The 17,647-nt window shown below is 38.5% G+C and overlaps 4 protein-coding genes across 5 annotated transcripts; 2 read left to right on the plus strand and 2 right to left on the minus strand.

The window, feature by feature from the left end:
* Positions 1-1,841: 1,841 nt before the first annotated feature.
* LOC104743555 (glucose-6-phosphate 1-dehydrogenase 3, chloroplastic) lies at positions 1,842-5,027 on the minus strand. The gene is made up of 10 exons (XM_087484099.1): positions 4,679-5,027; positions 4,259-4,473; positions 4,075-4,169; positions 3,841-3,955; positions 3,436-3,641; positions 3,197-3,346; positions 2,994-3,114; positions 2,685-2,914; positions 2,405-2,605; positions 1,842-2,287 (listed from the first exon to the last, which is right to left on the minus strand). Exons 1-10 carry the CDS (start codon positions 4,893-4,895, stop codon positions 2,038-2,040), a joined length of 1,800 nt encoding a protein of 599 aa, XP_087340225.1. The 5' UTR covers positions 4,896-5,027; the 3' UTR covers positions 1,842-2,037.
* A 684-nt stretch (positions 5,028-5,711) lies between these two features.
* LOC104741334 (uncharacterized) lies at positions 5,712-6,642 on the plus strand. The gene has a single exon (XM_010462175.2). It carries the CDS (start codon positions 5,872-5,874, stop codon positions 6,478-6,480), a length of 609 nt encoding a protein of 202 aa, XP_010460477.1. The 5' UTR covers positions 5,712-5,871; the 3' UTR covers positions 6,481-6,642.
* A 509-nt stretch (positions 6,643-7,151) lies between these two features.
* Positions 7,152-10,741, plus strand: LOC104741335 (uncharacterized). Its single transcript, XM_010462176.3, has 14 exons — positions 7,152-7,507; positions 7,946-8,019; positions 8,196-8,273; positions 8,387-8,462; positions 8,638-8,702; positions 8,820-8,921; positions 9,096-9,185; positions 9,275-9,349; positions 9,457-9,489; positions 9,579-9,653; positions 9,745-9,807; positions 9,927-9,995; positions 10,076-10,120; positions 10,217-10,741. Exons 1-14 carry the CDS (start codon positions 7,465-7,467, stop codon positions 10,358-10,360), a joined length of 1,032 nt encoding a protein of 343 aa, XP_010460478.1. The 5' UTR covers positions 7,152-7,464; the 3' UTR covers positions 10,361-10,741.
* A 1,194-nt stretch (positions 10,742-11,935) lies between these two features.
* Positions 11,936-15,871, minus strand: LOC104741336 (uncharacterized). Of its 2 annotated transcripts, XM_087484042.1 has the most exons (15): positions 15,447-15,871; positions 15,299-15,370; positions 14,805-14,878; positions 14,628-14,705; positions 14,407-14,482; positions 14,011-14,075; positions 13,705-13,806; positions 13,307-13,396; positions 13,133-13,207; positions 13,007-13,039; positions 12,844-12,918; positions 12,691-12,753; positions 12,496-12,564; positions 12,372-12,416; positions 11,936-12,275 (listed from the first exon to the last, which is right to left on the minus strand). In XM_087484042.1, the coding sequence occupies exons 1-15, from the start codon at positions 15,568-15,570 to the stop codon at positions 12,117-12,119; spliced, it is 1,200 nt and encodes a 399-aa protein (XP_087340168.1). In that variant the 5' UTR covers positions 15,571-15,871; the 3' UTR covers positions 11,936-12,116. The 2 variants fall into 2 exon arrangements, with proteins under 2 accessions (XP_087340168.1, XP_087340169.1); XM_087484043.1 differs by lacking the exon at positions 14,407-14,482 and having other exon boundaries at positions 15,447-15,494.
* Positions 15,872-17,647: the final 1,776 nt, after the last annotated feature.

Consider the following 17,647-nt stretch of genomic DNA (forward strand, 5'->3'; position numbering starts at 1 on the left):
GCACTGGAGAAGTTGACATTTGATAGTAGTTCAAAAGTTGAAAGAGAGAGTTTATATCTTCTGTTCTGTTGCTGGTTTGGCAAAACAAAAGCTGTTGGTCTGTTACTGTGTACCACTTCGAGAGTAGAGACTGAAGATGGAGCAGCTAGTGAGCATGGGTTTCTCCAGCGATTTGGCCGCCGAAGCTTTAACGGCCACCGGTGGGGATTCCATCCAGAAAGCCACCGACTGGATTCTCTCTCACCGTTCTTCCCCACAGACCACCACCGCCACTTCACAGCCCAAACTCGACCGCTTCCTCCGCCCCAACTCCAAAACCCTAACCCCCTCCGTCAATGATGATTCCGGTAAGCGCCCCAATGCCAAAACCCTAATCCCCTTCGTGGGTGATGATTCCAACAAGCGCCCCAAGCTCTCACCATCATCCAACCTACGCCAACAACACCAACCGTTATCGGAGCGTATGCGTCCTCGCACTCTCGACGACGTTGTAGGTCAAGACCATCTCCTCTCGCCCGCTTCTCTCCTCCGCTCCGCCGTCGAGTCTAATCGCCTCCCTTCCATTGTCTTCTGGGGTCCTCCTGGGACTGGGAAAACCTCAATCGCCAAGTCTCTCATCAATTCCTCAAAGGACCCGTCTCTGTATCGCTTCGTCTCCTTGTCTGCTGTTACTAGTGGAGTCAAAGATGTTAGAGACGCCGTTGAGAGTGCCAAAAGGCTCAATCTTGAAGGTAAAAAGAGGACTGTCTTGTTTATGGATGAGGTTCATCGGTTTAACAAGTCACAGCAAGATTCATTCTTGCCTGTTATTGAAGATGGTAGTATCCTCTTCATTGGAGCTACCACTGAGAACCCATCTTTTCATTTGATCACTCCATTGCTCTCTCGTTGCAGAGTTCTTACTCTAAATCCCTTGAAACCCAATCATGTTGAGACTCTGCTTAGACGAGCTGTAGATGATTGTGAGAGAGGACTCTCCAATAGCGTTGAGGTTGATGATTCTGTCATTGAGTTCTTGGCTAATAACTGCGATGGTGATGCACGAGTCGCGTTGAATGCTTTGGAAATCTCAGCTACCATGGCTACCGCTAGAGCTGGAGTTGAGGCTGTTATGTCTGTTGATGATGCAAAGGAGGCTCTTCAATGCAAACATTTAGCCTATGATAAGGCAGGGGAACAACATTACAACCTCATAAGTGCTCTTCATAAGTCTATGAGAGGAGGAGATGCTAATGCTGCAATCTACTGGCTGGCTAGAATGCTGGAGGCTGGTGAAGAGCCACTATACATTGCGAGAAGACTTATAAGGTTTGCAAGCGAGGACATTGGCCTTGCCGACCCTTCAGCTCTTACTCAGGCAGTTGCGTGCTATCAAGCTTCACATTTCTTGGGTATGCCTGAATGCAATGTAATTCTCGCGCAATGCACCGCTTACTTGGCACTGGCTCCTAAATCCATTGCAGTTTACCGAGCAATAGGAGCTGCACAGAAGGTTGTGAAGGACTCGGTTGGACAGAATGAAGGGGTTCCTCTACACCTGAGGAACGCTCCAACCAAGTTAATGAAGGAACTTGGCTATGGAAAAGAGTATATATATCCTCCCAATGATCCTTCTTCTGCGGCAGCTCAGACATATCTACCTCCGTCTCTTCTGCATTATAAGTTCCTGGAATGGCCTCAAGGTGCATCAGGTGATCTCCAAGATCAAGAACACAGGCTCTAACCACTACTATTCTTTCTTTCTTTCTATTTTAGTATGTGATGTATATAGAATCATGTTGCTCAAGTCTTTGCAGACGCTACGTTAATTAGTGGTTTATTTGCTTCATTGAAGTCTAAAATGGTGGAAACAGAAACCCATTCTTATTATTCAAGATACAAAATCGAACAAACCCACTTCTATCTCTGCAAACGAAAGAAAACCGAAGTGAAGGAAATTTCCATGGTACCCCATAAACGAACACAAATTAATGAGAATTCTTAGACGTGGATCTATGAACAAAAAAATGTAAATTGGTTCTTCCACTCTTTCACTGATCAAGATTCAAGGCTTAGGTCTCCCCATTGGACCTTGTGTTTTGCGGCTAGATAATGGGCACCGACTGGACCACGACTGCCGTAAGGATAGAATTCTGGAATTGTCTTCTTTTCTTCTATCTCTTTGAGCAATGGAGTGAACAGCGCCCAAGCAGCGTTAAGTTCATCGCTTCTTATGAACAACCTGCGTTCGCCTTCGATTGCATCCAGCAGAAGCCTCTCATATGCGTCTGGGATTTCCTTTGAATACCTTCAACAACAAAAGGGTATACGATACTATATGTAAAAAAGAACACAACTTTATCGAGTTGGGAATCATATATGCCACAAAAACGTAAAAGCTCTTCTTCATTATTTCTTAACTCACCTAGCTGAATAGAGAAGATTCAAGTTACTCCGGTCTAATCTCATTCCTAAACCAGGGACCTTGTTGTTGATTTTCAAATAGATAGCTTCATCTGGTTGTACGCGAATGACAAGCTCATTTGTGGTCTGGTCCAGATCAGTACCAGAATTTCGGTTATATAAATTTCCAGGCACATGTCTAAACTGCACCCTTATCTCCGCACTGGATAAATAAACATAAATATATTACTTCTGGAAAAGGCAAATCAGACAACTTGCCACCAAATTCCCAAGTTTGGTACCTTCGGGTGTTTAGTGCTTTCCCAGCTTTCATAAGAAAAGGTACACCATCCCATCTTGCATTGTCGATGAAGAGTGCAGCAGCAGCAAATGTTGGGGTCAGGCTATCTTTTGGCACAGTTTTATCATCAGTATAGCCTGGATAAGTAACTCCTCCTGTGGTTTGCCCCTTGTACTGTCCTATCACCACGTCTTCAAGTTGTATTGGCCTCATTGAACGTAGTACCTTTACCTGAATTGATGCAAAGGTTTCAAAATACTGCCTTTAACTCAACCATAGTATAATTATAAGAAAGGAAACAATAGTAGACCTTTTCATTTCTGATATCCTCTGCATCCAAACTAACAGGTGTTTCCATGGCGAAAAGAGCTAATATTTGAAGTAGATGATTCTGCATTATATCTCTTATTATTCCGTAATTGTCGAAGTACCTAAATATGAAGAATAGTTGAGTGTTAAAAGGCTTCAACACAGGAGAAATTAAAAATTCAGACAGAAGACAACAATGATTACCCTCCGCGTCCTTCAGTGCCGAAATCCTCAGAAAATATGAATTGCACATTCCTTATATACTGCCTTGACCATAGCGGTTCAAATATAAGGTTTGAGAATCGAAGAACAGACAAATTCTCAACTAGCTCCTTTCCTAAGTAATGGTCTATCCTGTAAGGATCAACATTCCATATCAGCTAGGTATCTAAAACCATCATCAATACCAATAATTAGTAATAACTTAAGCACAATATCTCCACCTAAATATTTGGTCTTCCTCCAGGTACTGCTTAAGGGACTTTGTTAAAGCAGCCGAGGTTTTGGAATCTCTGCCAAAAGGTTTCTCGACGATGACCCTAGTCCATCCATTGACAGATGAAGCAGAGGAGCTAGCACATTTCACTGCGTCGACAAAGATATTTGGAGGGATAGAAAGATAAAAAAGGCGATTCGAGAGTCTTCCACCCTGCAATAAGTTGTGTAATGAATAAGGACACACAAGAACCAAAAAAAAGCAAGAAGACCAAACTGTTCTAGTTTTTACTAATTTTTAAGAAACATTCATAGTTTTCCCACTTCTGTGTCCAAGTGATGCAATCTGGTTGCAAGGCAATCATGAGGAAGGCAGAAAAAAAAAACAATAAGCAGAGGAAAACATCAAATACCTCATGCTCCTTGAGCTTCTTGTCCAATGCAACAAAATGTTCCTGAGAATCATACTGACCCGAATGGTAAAAACATCTCTTGAGAAACTCTTCCATCTTTTCGTTGCAGTTTGCCCTGAAACATCACACTTAAATCTTAAACAAACCATCTCTGCAAAAAAAGAACCAAACTGAAAAGAAACCATAAGTACCAAAATCTCTTGTTGGTTTTTACAAAAAGCTAAAATGATTCACCTCTTATCAATTCTACATGTCAGTGTTCTGCTAACCATATCTCTAAGTTCAGCATCTGTCATCTTACTCCTCGCATAGCCAAATATTGTAAAATGCTGCAACCAAAAAACAGCTCACCACATGAATCAATTAAATAACAATCACGAGAAAGAAAGAAAGAAAGAGAGGAAGGTTTTTATTATACCTCAGGAAGACAGCCTTCATAGTAAAGAGCGAAAAGGGCTGGGAATATTTTCTTCTTGGCAAGATCACCAGAGGCTCCGACCACCGTGATACTAACTGTTGACTGGTTTTTCCCGCCATTAGACTCCGCCACAACATTGTCTGCTTTTATTGTAGGAATCGTTACCAACCCGTCTTTCAATTCCTCAGCGGGGCTTGACTTGGTGGCTACTGAGCCTAAACACACAATCGTATGCGTATTAGAGAACATAACATGTATTGTTCTGTCTTGTATAAGAGAAAAATCAATCCAAATCAAGCAGACACTGATGAACTAGTGAAATCAATCCTATATATATATATATATATATGAAAGCTTCAAAGTTACCGGCAAAGCAAGGGATAAAGAAGAAAACCCAATTGAGAATCCAGTTAAAGTTACCATCTTGCACTAGAGCAGAGCTCTGAACGGACTTCCTCTGCTGCGATCTAACACAGAGCTCAGATAGATTTGGCCCCTGAGGAGAAGCGGAGTGGAAGGAGAGTGACCGGCGTGGGTCAACAACATTGATCAAGGAATGATGAGTCGACAAGAAAGGAGACGACGAGGTGCGGGAGCGGTAGGTAGGGCAGGAGAGAGACGAAGAAAACGATGACATTTTCGAATTAGACAAAGAGTGACTTTATGAGAAAAGATGCAATTGCGTTAATGATATAATGATGGAATTGAATAGTTAAGGACAAATTTGGAGCCTTTTGATGTATCCCAAAGGTTATGCCTTTGCCAAATCTGTGATTTTGTGTTGTTGGTATGGTTAAGTGAAGGGTTATTGCAGAATAAAATAATTCATTCAATTCACAAGTTGGCCTTTTTGCTTTCTATTAGTTATTTCCAACGGGTTTGCAACTATTGTTTTATGTGTCTTCTTTTTAGCCAAATGGATATCCATCATCTGATTAGTTGATCAACTCATTTACAAAACAGTTGTTCCTAAGATATTGCAAGAGTTAGACTTGGAACTTTGGGGGGCTTTTTTACTCCAAGGTTCGGCCATAGTGATGTGATCCCTAAGAGACATAGTTCAATCGCTAACTAACAAACATGCTATCGTGCAAGATGGCTTTGCTTTCATCAAATCACGATCACGGCTAACATTCACCGTGCTTATAATTAATAACTTTTTGTTATAAACAATTTTAATGTAGGTAGGTCAATCATCTACTTGTTAGTTATTTGTTCTTTACAACTAAAAAAAGTAAAACTCTTATATTTTGCTAAAAAATTCATTGTGATTTAGCTAAATAACTCTTATATTTTAAATAATTTTATTGAATTTTGGTGATTCTTTGTTTTTGGTATGAGATTAGAGATATAATTGAAAAGAAAAAAAATTGATTGAATTTATTTTTGAAAAGGGACGTGAGACAAACGCGCTAGGTGGGTCGTATATAAATGGAGTAAAATTAACATGAAAAAGAGGATATACTATATGCACTGCTCTGTTTCTTCTTTTATCGGCCAAAGAACGCATCAAAGAAAACTCTCATCTCTCTCTCTCTCTCTACCTCTCTCGATATAGAAAAGAAAAAGTCTGTAAAGATTCATCAAAAAAGCAGACATATATGTGAAAAGTAATGAAGAAAGGTAAAGTGCACCCATCTCCTCCTCCTCATCCTCTTCCACCATCTTCTTCTTCAAGTAAAGATAACTCTCTCTCAGTCTTTAAGCTTCTCCCGGCTGCGATTCTTGTTCTGGTCTCGGTTCTCTCTTCCCAAGATCAAGAAGTCCTTGCTTACTTAATCACCACCTCACTCTCCACCACCGTATCTGGCAAGAATAAGAGAACTCATCATAAAGCTCCACTTCTTGACTGCGGATGTTTCGATTGCTACACCAGTTACTGGTCTAGATGGGATTCTTCGCCCAACCGTGAGCTCATACACCAGATCATAGAAGCCTTCGAAGATCATCCCACCACCAGCGACAGCCCCTCAGCGTCACACAAATCCAAGAGAAACAGAAACAGAGCAAAGAAGAAAGGTAAATCGGAAGAAGAACCCATCGCCAAGATCACAGAACCTCTGAAGCTCACGGTGGTTTCCGATAAAGCAGGAGCTGAAACGGAGAAATCGAGGAGGAATATAGTGACAGGGCAGAATAAGGGTTTGGCGAGGAAGGTGTTACCGGACGTTTTGGGGTTATTCAGTTCGCGTTTCTTGAGCTTGTGGAATCCGAACCCTTAAAAGGCATATCGATCGATCAAAAGCTACTTTTGTGTAATACGAAATGCTATTTTTAAGTGCCTTTATTGTTAAGTCACCTGGCTATGTTGAAAATGTAGACATATATTTCATTACTGTTCTTTGTGATCTTGAACTTGTTTGAAACTGTGTTACTTTGCTTCAGGCTCTACTGTATATTCTTTCTCCTTTTTGGGTTGGTGGCAACAACCTTACTCTCTATGTTGCTACTAAAAGCACACATTTTTGGTATTTCCATTTTATCTTTTTGCTTGGGAACAAAGTTATAAAGGATTAGGTTGCATAGTTTCAGAAGGTGGGCCAAGAGAGATGTCTTTGTTTGATTAGGCACTTCTCAAATATTGTGTTTCGTTTTAGATATGTTTAGCAACAAATGTTTTAGTTTATTTTACTTGTTTATTTATGTCCCAACTTTAGGTTATTGAAATTTGTATTTTCATATTCCCATGTTTAGATTAGTTTAGGATATAAACTTTCTAAAAACCCACAATGACCTTTGCCCTTTGGATAAACTTATACAAAACCGAACCAAAATGTTAGATCAGAGAACCGAACAATATCTATCCGAACCGAAATCGAACCGGAAGTAACCTTATGGGTATCTTCCCAGAGCATATTCGTAAGGCCTTGTCATTTCCATTTTGATATTTCTCGGCCCAGAGAAAATTAAATTAAAAAAAAAAATACAAGAGAGAAGAAAATAAAATGAAAGAAAGAAAAATATTTGTTTCTCAAGTCACTTGTGGAACACTGTCCCCTCGACAAGACAAGACAATTTTTGAGTCTCTCTCTCTCTCTCTCTCTCTCTCTCCTCGCCGCCTCCCTCCGTCGTCGCAAGACCGAATCTGTATCGTCGTGTACTTTTCCGGAGCCCATCTTCCTAATTCTTTCTTCGATCCTTTCATGCGGCTTCATCTGCCACCTTAGTTCTTCGCTATACAAGCTCGCAGGGTTTGAGTACTCGTCATGGCTATTCCGCTCGGGAAGCTCACCATCCTCATCGGTGCAGGTCTGTTCATCTACCGGGAGGTTTTAATTTTCGTACTGGTTAATTAATTTGATCGGTGCTCGAATTCTTCCCTGGTTTCTGATTTCGGTTCGTCGGTGTGTAATCGCAATTAGAGAATGCGAAAATTTAGGGTTTTTTGTTAAACCCTTTGGAATGATCACTGTTTGCTTGAGTGGCTCTTAATTTTACAGCTCAAATTTCAAATCTTTTTGAACTTTTAGTGTCCTCCACTGGGTTTGTTTGTTTTCATCTGTTGCTTTAGTTTTTTCGAGCTATCTGAAATAAAGGAATCATTTTTAACTCTCAAAGGACCTCTTTGGGAGACATATTTATGTTTAAATTTCGTTGTTACTGCACCGTCGATGATAAATTATCTTACTGTATTGATAACGTCAGTGCAGAAGTTTGATGTTTTCATCTATCTTGCTTTCACGTTAGGTCTTGTTGGGTCAGTGCTTGCTAAAGAAGGGGGCTTACCAGATGTATCCAATTTTGTTTCGGGGGCTTTTAAGGTATATTAATATCTATGTCACACTGCTTACCATCATCTTTCAACCACCTTCTGATTTTAAAAAGTGTTATCTGTTTCCTCTTCACGACGAAATATTGGGTGTTAAGCTTGGCGGCTCCTTGTGTGTATGATGATGTTGTTTGGAAAAATGGGTTAATGGTTTATTTCTCTTGATAGATGGTATTTAGGCAACTGAAACAAGAAGAACCTGCCAAATCATCTAGCAAGCCCCGCAATGATACACTTATGGCCCAGGTTTGTTTGAGATTTATCTGCTTACTGACGAGGATAAGTTATCAAATAGTGCTGGATAAGATAGGCGTTTGGAGGACTTAGATTTACTTGTCTTATCTCTATTTTTCTTGTAGGTTAACAGTCTTAGGCGTGAATTGCAGTTGCTGGGTTCAAACAGACCTATCACTATTGTTACGACAGCAGGATCAGGTCCTCTAGAATTTTTATGTTGAAGTTTTGTATCCCTCTCTGCTCTAATCTTCTAGCTATGTCATGATCTATCCCTAGCATTAGCAAGTCATTTCATATATGTGACGTTGATCTTTGTTTACTGTAAATTATAGCTTAAAAGCTAAAAATTATAACAAATTTCTTCAATTCCCAGGTGGTAGAAAGTATGGTCTGATCATTATAATTGGGGTGATAGGCTACGGATATGTATGGTGGAAGGTAATCTTACTTCATCATTCCTCAGCTACCCAAAATAGTTGCTTGCTCGTATATTCGTATTTTCGTATTTTCGTATATGAATCTCCTTGTCAATAATTTTTTATGCAATATTCTCAGGGCTGGAAACTTCCAGATCTTATGTTTGCTACAAGGCGCAGCTTATCAGATGCATGTAATAATGTTGGCACCCAGATCGATGGGTTTTACGTATCACTCAAGGCAAGTTCTTATTTCCCATATTTTCTCTAGTGCTCTTGAAGACTGTTTGCTTACTATTTTTTAATTGATTTGTCTATTAAACTCTATTCTTGTCTGTTTTGATCATCTAGTACATATTTTAACTTAGTATCAGAACAACAATTTTGTCTCATTTTCAAAAACATATCATGACAGGGTACAAAAAAAGATTTAAGTTCAAAAATTGACCAGATGGGTCGTAGTTTGGATGCGAATACAGAAATCATTCAAGAAACAGGACGGGAGGTATGTTAGATTGAATGTTGAAAAATACTTCTTTCACTGCGTTGTCAAGGCTTTATGATGATCCTAACTGTTTGCTTCATGATATTTAGGTGACTAAACTACAGGATGGTACAGCAATTATGAAGGATGACGTTAAATCTGTTTTCGATGCTGTTGAAACTCTGGTGAGAAAATTCAGTGATTGCATATATGTTCACCAGTTTGCTCTCCCTTCAAAAAAACAAGAAAAAGAATAAAAAGAGGTGATCAATGTGATCTTTGTAATTTTCAGGCAAGCAAAGTCTATCGTATAGAGGGAAATCAGGTAACATTTGCAGCAGTTGTAGGTGCACATCTTTTTTGCTCATCAGGCATTGTGTTGATTGAATTTGAATTTCTTGGCTATCCATGAAGGATATCACGCTTAAAGGAGTTGGGGCTCTGCACGCTCAGTGTCGGGAGAACCGAAGAATTCAAGAGTCCAATCAGGCATGAGCCTTCTCCATTTTTGCAGTGCATTTTAGGATCTGGCTACATAATCTACATGTTCATCTTATTTATAGACTTCTTTTATGTTTAGGCTTTGCCATCAACAACGTCATTACCAGCCCTCGAGGGAGCTCCTGTGACACCATCGTCAAGGGTAAATGACTAAATCTTTTATCTGGTCTCATGATGAATTTCAACTGTTAATTGCATTGTTGGGATGGTTACTGATTTTGTTCTATTCTTTTGCTTATTTCTCTGTTTTGATGTTAGCAGACTTTATCTTTGCCTCCTGCTTCTCCCCGTGAATCCCAAACATCTTCAACTACGAATGGAGCACAACAGGTTTGTTCAGTCTCATACTATAGCTTTGGATTAGAAACTGAACTGTGGTTTTAGCAAATACTGACGTTACATTTGGACAGCCTCGTGGTCCACTTCAGCACACTCAATCTATGTCTGGATTGAAGGTAAAAAAGTTTCTGTCTCCCTTCCCCTCTGAAGTCTCAAACTTCAATATGGGTCAAACCTAACCTAAAACAATCTATTATAAACCTGGGTATCAGGAGATAAATGACAGTGGAACACATTCCGGAGAAACCACGGGAAGCACGAGTTCAGGCCTGTTTAGTATGTTCTCAATACCAAGAATAGGGAGGACTCGTAGTGTGGTCAACACAGTGCCTACTAACTCCATTGGACCCCAATAGTTGCTTGTCAATACCGAAGAGAGAGTTTTGATCATTCAAATATTTATGATCAGCAAGCCAGAGATGGGTAAGTGCTAGTAGAGGATTTGAATAGATTATGCTGCGGCTATGTTCGGTCCCTTGCTTAGTGGAGAGAATGTCATACATGGTGCATAATTTTGTAGGGATGCAGCTTATATTTAATTGGATATATGTCACAATTATTCAGTCTGTTGCTCTGCCCTTTCGTAATTCAGTTTATACAAAAAGTCGACGATGGTTTTGTCTGGCCGTCTCTTCTTTTTCCTTTATGTATTGAATAAAAAGGCTGGTCCATTTGGCAATTACATTGTTTCGACCAAAGTTTTCCTTAATAGTGAAATATGATAAGAGATTGTATCATGTCATCTTTTGTTTAGTTAATGTGAAGAGTTATGAAGTGATCATGCTTGGAAACAAGCAAAGTAATTGGGTAGATACAAGATCACTATTTTGCTCAAGTGCCGAGCCACTAGCGACAGATACTACCATTGTGACGTGTTTAAAATTGTTTCTGGTAAGAGATGAGAGACTAACATGGCTGATTTCGTAATATAGATGTATATTTTCATTAGTAGTAGCTGAGTTTCGACTTGAACTCAAATATAGTAGTTGGATCGAGTAGCAAAGACTGTAAGCAAGAGTAGTCACAGGACACAGGACACGCATGATTCTCAAACTTGAAAGGTCGATGGTAAATTCCAACGTTGCGTTGACTCATATCTTGATCCAGGGTATTATGATCTCAGCAAGATCCAGGAACTGGCTTCCTGATAATTGCAAAAGAATAATTCAATCCAGTGAAAAAAACTTGATGAGTTTAGCATGTTCTTCCTTGGTCTGTAACACTAATATTTCTACAATCACAACAGAAACAAAAGTGAATTTGTGTATGCAGAGTACTGAATTTTCTCAACCTTGGAACATCATTTGACGAGCCATATTACAGGCAGATGCAGAGAATTTAATTTCTCATTTTCGAGACGCGATATGCAGAATATTAACTATATTCATGCTTGCCCCAAGCCAGTAAGATAGAGTTTTAGGAGGCAGCTAACCAATCCAACCAGCCCTACTCACAAATACAACCATCTATCAAGGTAAAGCATCATGCTGTGCAGATGAGAAACACTTATAAACTCCAAAACGACGAGTCAAGAGGTCTGTTAGCTTGCTAATCGTTTCTTTCTTCTTTCATCCTGAATTGATTATTCAACATGTATGGCATGGCATATTACTGTACGCTAGGTTCATAATCGACTTTTCTGGTTTGCGTATCCTGTGTTTCACACTCTTATCATATTTTTAGAGTAGATGACCATATGAGGACTGAACCATGTTAGATAGGGATCTCTCATTGCTCTGATTTCTAACACCACTAACCAGTCCAAAAAGAAGTTCAAAGATCTACAAATCTCTGACACCTGCATTTTTAAAAGAGGGCCAAGATTTCGTTCTGTTTATAGCTTTTATATTAAAACCCTTCCCATCATAATTGTATTAATAGCTCTTTCAAGTTTCAACAGACCAAACCTAATCAAAGGAACAGCAACAAAATTGTGATAAATGACTCATTTGAATATAACCTGCATCCCTACAAAAACTATGCACCATTTAACATTTATGGCATTGTCTCCGATGCATGCAGAAAAAGTAAAATCTATTCAAATACTCTATTAGATACAACATGCCCCCGTCTTGTTTGTTAATCCTAGTAATTAAATTAACAAAATTCTCTTCAGTTAGTAGGCACTGTGTTGACCGTACGAGTCCTCACTATTCTTGGTATTGAGAACCTACCAAGCACGCCCGAACTCAAGCCTGATGATACACCGTTTCCTCCAGAATATGTTCCATTTGAAACTGTCTCGCTGCTGCTAGAGCTTTCACTTATGTCCTAAGACCCGGATTCATAGAAGATTGTTTTAGGTTAGGTTTGACGCATATTGATGCTCAGAACTTGAGGAACAGATAAGAGATAAAGAATCTTTACCTTCAAACCAGACATAGATTGAGTGTGCTGAAGTAGACCGCGTGACTGTCCAAATGAAAGGTCAGTACTCTGTACAACGAAATTTAGTTTCTAACCAAAAAATCTGGTTTCAGATAGAACAAACCTGTTTAGCACCTTTAGGGGTCGACAGCGACTGGGATTCTTCGGGAGAAACAGGAGGCAAAGACAGAGTCTGCTTACCTCAAACACGAGAGAAATCAACAATAGAACAAAGTAAAATTTGTAACAATCCAGATAACGTGAAGAACAATTCAAATTCAACACGAGACTAGACTAGAAAAACGACTTAATCATTTACCTTTGAAGATGGTGTCATAGGAGCTCCCTCAAGGGCTGGCAATGAAGAAGTTGATGGCAAAGCCTAAACATAAAAGAAGTCTGTGTAAATACGATGAACATGTATGTGTAGCAATTTCCCTAAAATGCTCTGCACAATGGAGAAGGGTCATGCCTGATTGGACTCTTGAATTCTTTGGTTCTCCCGACATTGAGCATGCAGAGCCCCAACTCCTCTAAGCGTGATATCCTTTATAGATGGCCAAGAAATTCAAATTCGATCAACACAATGCTAGATGAACACAAAATAATTTCCAACTACAATTGTGATATATTACCTGATTTCCCTCAATGCGATAGACTTTGTTTGCCTGACAATCATGAAGATCACAAGATTATTTCTCTTTTTCTGTTTTAGGGAGAATAAACGGGTAAACATATATGCGATTACTCAATTTACTCACCAGAGTTTCAACAGCATCGAAAACAGATTTAATGTCATCCTTTATAACTGTTGTAACATCCCCTAATTCAGTCACCTAAACATTTTGATACATTATAAAGAATGATGAGAACCATCAGAAAGCCTTGACAGTGCAGTGAAACAGAAATATTTGTTTAAATTCAATCTAACGTACCTCTCGTTCTGTTTCTTCAATAACCTCCATATTTGCATCCAAATGACAACCGATCCTATCAACGTTTGAACTTAAATCCTGTTTTGTATCCTGTCATAAAACGCAAACAGATACAAAATGAGACAAATATTGATCTTCTGCACTTGAATTATACTTATACTAGATCATTTGGATATTTATGGAAAATGAGACAAATATTGATCTATAAGACAAATATATTTATGGAAAATGAGATCAAATGAGACAAATATTGATCTAGTACTAGATCATTTGGATGGATTAGCTCACAAAAGAAATCATCATAACTGATAAGAAAAAGTTCAATGGGCAAAACAAGACAAATTAGTACATGAGCAGTCTATAAGAGTGCTTGAGAAATGAGTGAAGTGAGAACTTGCCTCTAGCGATGAGTAAAAACCATCAATCTGGTTGTCAACAGTACGGCATGCATCTGATAAGCTACGCCTTGTCGCAAACATAAAATCCGGAAGTTTCCAGCCCTGAGAATGTTGCAGACTAATTAAGTGAGCCGTAGGTTTTCAAACAAGAGAAAGAAACTAAAAACAACTAAACCAGTTCAAACTAATTAGCAAGGAGAACCGAATGAAATGGATTTTAAAATACAAAATCTTGACTAGTCAACAGCACTTCAAATGAGCAACTAACTAATTGTAAGTAGATTAGGTATGGTGAAGGATCATTACCTTCCACCACACATATCCGTAGCCGATCACCCCAATGATAATGATCAAACCATACTTTCTACCACCTGCAGATTCAAGGAAACTGTTGATGTTTTCTTCCGAGTTTTGATTAACAGTAAAAAAAAGAATGGAGTTACGCTAGTGAATTGACTCGCTAATGCTAGGAAGAAAAAGCCACCGATTAGAGCTTAGGTATGTCTTGTTTGATGTGAGAAAAGTAGCAAAAGAGAAAGAAGAAAAAACCTGAAATATGATTTTTAAAAACAATGTCTACATAATTTAAGTGTGCCAGACCCAACTCCAAGTTTCAGATCAAACCAATTTCGTCATTTTAAGAGCAGAAGAGGAATAAAAAAAAAAAAACTCCAATATAAAAAGTTAAAAACTCCAAAGGACCTGATCCTCCTGTTGAAACAATGGTGATAGGTCTGCTTGAAGACAACAACTGTATTTCATGCCTAATACTGTTAACCTACAAAAAAAAAAAAAAAAAAAAAAAAAAAAAAAAAAAAAAACAGAAGAGCTCAATCACAATAATGTAAGTCCTCAGTACGTCTATATCTTATCTCGCTCTATCCGACAGCTTATCTTAGTTAATAGATTAATGTCAAACTAACCTGGGCCGCAAGTACATCATTGTGGGGATTGGTAGCTGGTTTGGTAGGTTCTTCTTGTTTCAGTTGCCTAAATACCATCTGTCAACAGAAACAAAACCACTGCCTAATTTTGCCAAACCGTATCATACACATGTGGGAGTCGCCAAGCTTTTGCACAACATAGAAAAATTTGAATACCTTAACAGCACCCGAGACTAAACTCGAGACATCTAGTGCGCTCCCTTCTTTAGCAAAAGCTGACCCAACAAGACCTAAAGCAAAATTTGCAAAATAATCACAACACTTTAAAATGCAGTACTTAAATGAACATAAAGCACGTACACTAAATCAATCGATTCAGCAAGTTCACAATCATTGCAAGTGCCATTAACATAGAAACTAAAACAAAAGCTTCTCCTCCCCTAATAAGAAATTTACATCAAAGGCAATTGAAAGATGTATTCAGACAAAAGCTAAAATTAGAATTAAATACGCCACGGATGAAACCACACTGAAAGATGAAAAGCCTTAAACTTTGAGCCAGTCAAAGGACACTGATGTTATGTACAGAAACCAAAGGGTTTAAGAAAAACCCTAACTTTTCATCCTCTAAAATTGCGATTACCCATCAAAACAAACTAGAGGAGAATTCGACAAGCGACCAAATTAGTCACTGATATAAAAGCACAGACCTGCACCGATGAGGAGGGTGAGCTTCCCGAGCGGAAGAGCCATGGCTAGATACGAGCTTATACGGCGAAGAACTAAGGTGGGAAACGAAGCGGCGTGAGAGAAGATCTAAGAGAGGAGGATTGGTAGAAGAGAGCTGTGGGAACGTACCGGCTGATACAGAGGCAGCTCTTGGGACGCCAATGAAGTGAGACAGAGAGGGATAGAGACGACGACGTGCGACTATATATATTGTTGTTCCCTTGAGATCGAGGCACAAAACAGAGCTACTCATACCAAACCGAAATTTCCGGTCAGATTCGGTTTAATGTGATACCCGATCCGATCATGTTAATTGGTCCATTTTTTTTAAATAAAAACAGAGAGAAAAAAAAAAAAAGGCCTGCAAGATCACTTGGTGGTATGTTGTGGATGAATAAAAATGCCCAAGTTCTCCAAATTTAGAGTGATCCATTCACCGAGACACTTGAGAACCAAAAAAAAAAAGTGAAGCTACCAAATAAAGGAAACACAAAAGATATAGCAAAGGAGAGATAAAAATGAAATCCTCTTCGAATGCATGTGTGTATGTCTCTAGCTAGCGCCCATAGTTAAGACATGCAAGATGAAGTTTATGCAATTAATCAAGAGATGTAATTGGAGACTCTAGCTAGGAGACATTAATTACAGTTTTGTAATTAAGAAGATAAGTAGGGACAAAAATCGTGAAGACAATAAAATGAGGTAGAAAAAAAAAACTCGAGTTTTTGAGGACTGTGGTGTGAGTTTACATGTATAGAGGATGTGAGATTAAACTGTGGAGTATTGCAAACCGAGACTTTTAGATCTTTTGTTTCTTCATTCACACGAAACTTTATAATTGTAAACTATTAATTACATATAGTTACTTCCTAGTTCCTAAGTTAAGTATATATGGTTCCATTTCATGTTATAACATTGTTATGAGACATGGGCGGTTTTTAAAGACCCGACATGTAAAAATGAAAATACAAAGACCACTTCTATTAAAGCTTCAGTGCTAGACTACTAGTGTATATGGCAATTTAATAGTTTTTTTTTATAAGACTTATGAGTAGTGTTTTGCGGCCCATTATTAGCATATTCGTTTTCTTACTATACGTACCGTTATACCATTAGGTAACCTGTTTCAATCTCTTTTCTAACAGCCTACATGTATCTAAATAAATCTATATATGCAAAATTTCTTCTCAAAAGGATGATTGTACATTGTAATTGGTTATCTCGGCCCCAACCTACTTAATTAAGGCCTAGTTTAGCATTCGTCAATATACGAACTTTGGCGTGAAATACTGAAATTGAGGAGCAACAGGATTACTCTCTTACTAACTCAAATCTTTAAAATAGTGGATCAAACATGTCAAAAACAAAGCTTCTTCCTTCCGAAATCTGAAACCGAAATTAACCAGCTTTGACACTCATCCAAAGCTAGTTCGGATGACTCTTCTCTTCTAGTGACTTATCCTTATCTTGGATAAGGCATCTAAAATTAATATGGTATAAAATTGTTTCGTCGCCTCTCTTTTGTTTCATTTTTTTTTTTTTGAAAGGTCTCCAGTCTATTCGAAGTTATGTATCCGTTTTAGAATCAACGAATACCATTTAATAAAAAGAGCAAACTTATTATAATCATTCGATCAGTTAAGTTATTTATTCTCACTATCTCGACTCCCCTACATAAATGACAATATATGTTATATAGTTTTTGTGCTTAGTTACATCATTATATATGTATATGAAATCTGTTGGTGTGTGTATATAAGAAATACACTAGTTCAAATAATAGATATATATATATATATATATATGCGTTAATTTGTAAATAACATTTCATTATTAGTTTAGGTTAGACATTATAAGGGTCCTTTGTATATATAAACGTATATGAACCAGTATTTTTCTTGCACGCTGAAAAGTGAAAACCTTTTAATGCATAATGACTATGAGTCTATGACAACAGTAACTTACTGTATATCGTAGAGGAAGGGTGAAAAAAAAGTAGAGAGACTGGTCCAAAAACTTAACCCCACTCAATAAACCCCAGACGTGACTTGTTTGACGATAACACCATCTTTCTATTTTGGGAAACGAGGTCCCCTTCCCATTACGTCTTGACATGGACCCTGTCCGTCTATATTTAGCAGATTAATCCAACGGTTCTTACTCCTTCTTCGACCCTTCACGACATCGGCTCAAAGCCGTCCGATTCCCATCTCACGTCGATGGACCACATCACCAGTACTTCGCAACTTAGCTGTCGTGTAGGATTTCACGTGGCATTTATTTGTTCTAGTTTGTAGTGCAACATTGCAAGTTGATATGGTCCCCCATCG

The sequence above is a fragment of the Camelina sativa genome, chromosome 14 (assembly GCF_030686135.1).
Source record: "Camelina sativa cultivar CO46 ecotype springtype chromosome 14, ASM3068613v1".
In the NCBI taxonomy this organism is placed as follows: Eukaryota; Viridiplantae; Streptophyta; class Magnoliopsida; order Brassicales; family Brassicaceae; genus Camelina; species Camelina sativa.